A 2700-nucleotide genomic window follows, 5' to 3' on the forward strand; every position below is an offset into this window, starting at 1 on the left:
CTGGAGATTAGGTCAAGTTTGTCATGCTACTCCTAACTTCTGCCACATGCTAGATCAGATCAGATTGCCAAACTACGTTCTTCTCTTCTTCTCATGAAGAGAGAAGAGAAAAGGTAACAAGTAATCCATTTTTCACCCTGTTTCTAGTGCACCTTCTTAAGGCTGCTCCCTTCCACCTTACTCTGTTTAAATCCTACTCCAAACCTTCAACCTTAATCTATACCTTAGTCCTCCTTTATGCAGAAAAGACCCAAACAGATACATATACACCAAAAAGAATGAAAGAAAAAGAAGAATGGAAAAGCCAACATTAAGAGGCCACATACCATCATACCAGCCTTATCCAGTTCATCATATAAGCCTCCAAAGTTTATTCCTGATGAGAACTAACTACTTCCTAATTAACCTTCTCTTACTACATAATAATCTCATTAACAATCAAAACCAAATACTAAAAACAAAAAAAAAAAACAGATCGATCAGATATTTTTTTTGACAATAAACAAGAAAATAATATTAAGTGAATCGATAAGGTGGTGGTGGTGGTAGATGCGGGGAGCGGGCGGGGAGAGTCCATAGAATATTGGGAGGGAAGTGACCAGGGAAGATCGGTGTACCATCGGACGATCCATGAAGTTGATGGCGATGATAATGGTGGTGTTGGTAGTGATACTGCGCTTCTGCATCATGATCATCTTCATCTTGATGAGGGTAGGCAGCAACCTCATCGCCACCTCCACCGCCGCCGGAGAGCGAGGCCGAGGCCGAACCGGCCGGTTCCTCCTCCACCGGCAGCCGGTGGAAGATGTGCTGTGCGAATGCCGCCGCCACCACCACCACCGTTCCAGCAGCCACCAGCGGCCCCGCCACCATCCCCCCAACCACCCTCCCCTGCGGCCCTGCTAAAGACACCGAGAACACGCCGCCGGGCGCGGCGGGGAGGGACGGCGGGAAGAAAGTGGCGGAGATAGAGAGCATCTCGAACCCGCCGCCTAACGTCACCACGGCGGCGGCGGAGGGGGATCCCTCCACCGGCAAGGGTGACTGGCGGAGTGTGACGCTGGCGACGGGGCCTGAAGCGGAGAGGACGCACAAACCGAGGGCACGGCGGCGGGAGAAGTCGGCGAGGGCTGCAGCGACGTCGCGGCCGGCAGGGATCTCGAAGACGTACGGCCGCATGGCGGGGGAGGAATCGGTAAACTCGCGGGTGATGACAACAGGGGGCTGGGGCTTGTTCTTGGATCCCGGCGGGCGGCCTCTCCGCCTCTTGACCACCTCATTACTCGACTCATCCCCTCCTCTTCTACTCCCCTCCTCCTCTGCCATCTTCTTTTGTTTCTTGAGCTCTCCACAGCTCCTACTATCCACTTCCTCTGAGTGGTACTTCATCTTATCTTCCAACTCTTTAACAAAATGAAGAGATGATTGGACTAGCGATTGGGGTCTTGCCGTCTTCGACCGAGTAATAGTTATCAGAGGAAGAATATATTTTGGAAACAAGGTAGAGAGAGAGAGGGGTGTTTGTTTTGGTTTTGGAGTTGAACTTTTGAACGAAGTAAAGTATGGTTGGTAGGAGCAGTGGTGCCGGAGATCGAGAGGGCTGAGCGGGGCCGAGTCGGTCGCAAGTGGGAGATATGGATGGAGCGATATGAAGTACGTTCGATGGTATAATTTCTCGTTCGCATGCATGGATTGGAGATGGGTTGGTTTTACCTCATTAAGATATATTTTTTAAAAAAATTAATATCTAAGTATATTATATCTAAAAAAATTAATTTTAGCACAGTTGATCATAAAAAATAATATAAAAAACATATTTGATATTTAGTATTTTTCTGAAAAACATTGTGTAAAATATATTTTATACTTTTAAAAAATTGACTGCGTGAAAAAATATATAAGCTATTACAATTAAAGACATTATGTAAAAAATGAATTTTATATGGATTTTTTATTTTTTATAAAAGAAAAAATTTTAATTATTTTATTATTTTTTAGTTGACCATACTTTTTTTTTTTCTTTTATTTCTAGTGAATCCAACGAGTTCTTAGTTCGCACGGCTTCTTTCCTTCTAAAATAATATATTTTCGAGGAGCTTGAGATGGGAACCGGGAAGGGGGGGAGGGTGGGTTTCTCACTCCAGTACTTTCTTTTTTTCTGTCTTCCATCCCGGAAAGCGACCGTTGATGGCTTTCTTTTGTCGGCACCCGCTTCGATCCACCGTCTCATCTTTTCTCTCACGCGGCGTGTTCGGCTGGCAATTAATTCCGCGACGCCGCCCGCACCCTCTGACGAGCTGGCAGCCAAGCAGAGGGCTGGCCCCAGTTCGCCATACGTGACAACATGCGTGATTAATGGCTCCGGACGGTTATCCTTTTGCCGTCTTTTATCTTTTGCAGCGAACGGCCTTTTGTCGCTGTTTTTAGTTCACATTTGGTATTTGACACTTGAGATGATGTTAAAGTTAAACCGACAGCCTGCGGAGCACGATATCATTTGGATTCTATAAATATCCAAAATTTACTTAGATACATAATTAAAATAAAATTAATTATCAGCACCAGTAATTTATGAATTAGACAGAGAAATAAAAAAATTTATCAATCTTTTTTGTCTGAAAGTATTTGTGTTCACAAAAACTACTTGATCCTTATTTCAGACTCACGAAATATTGATCTACTTTGTTTTAAAAAAACTGA

General features: G+C 44.5%; 1 protein-coding gene across 1 annotated transcript; it reads right to left on the bottom strand.

Annotated features, from left to right (window-relative positions):
* Window positions 1–323: 323 nt before the first annotated feature.
* On the bottom strand, window positions 324–1677 carry LOC103710993 (AT-hook motif nuclear-localized protein 17-like). The gene has a single exon (XM_008796949.4). It carries the CDS (start codon window positions 1387–1389, stop codon window positions 517–519), a length of 873 nt encoding a protein of 290 aa, XP_008795171.1. The 5' UTR covers window positions 1390–1677; the 3' UTR covers window positions 324–516.
* Window positions 1678–2700: the final 1023 nt, after the last annotated feature.

This window comes from Phoenix dactylifera, chromosome 8, assembly GCF_009389715.1.
Source record: "Phoenix dactylifera cultivar Barhee BC4 chromosome 8, palm_55x_up_171113_PBpolish2nd_filt_p, whole genome shotgun sequence".
NCBI classification, from domain to species: domain Eukaryota; kingdom Viridiplantae; phylum Streptophyta; class Magnoliopsida; order Arecales; family Arecaceae; genus Phoenix; species Phoenix dactylifera.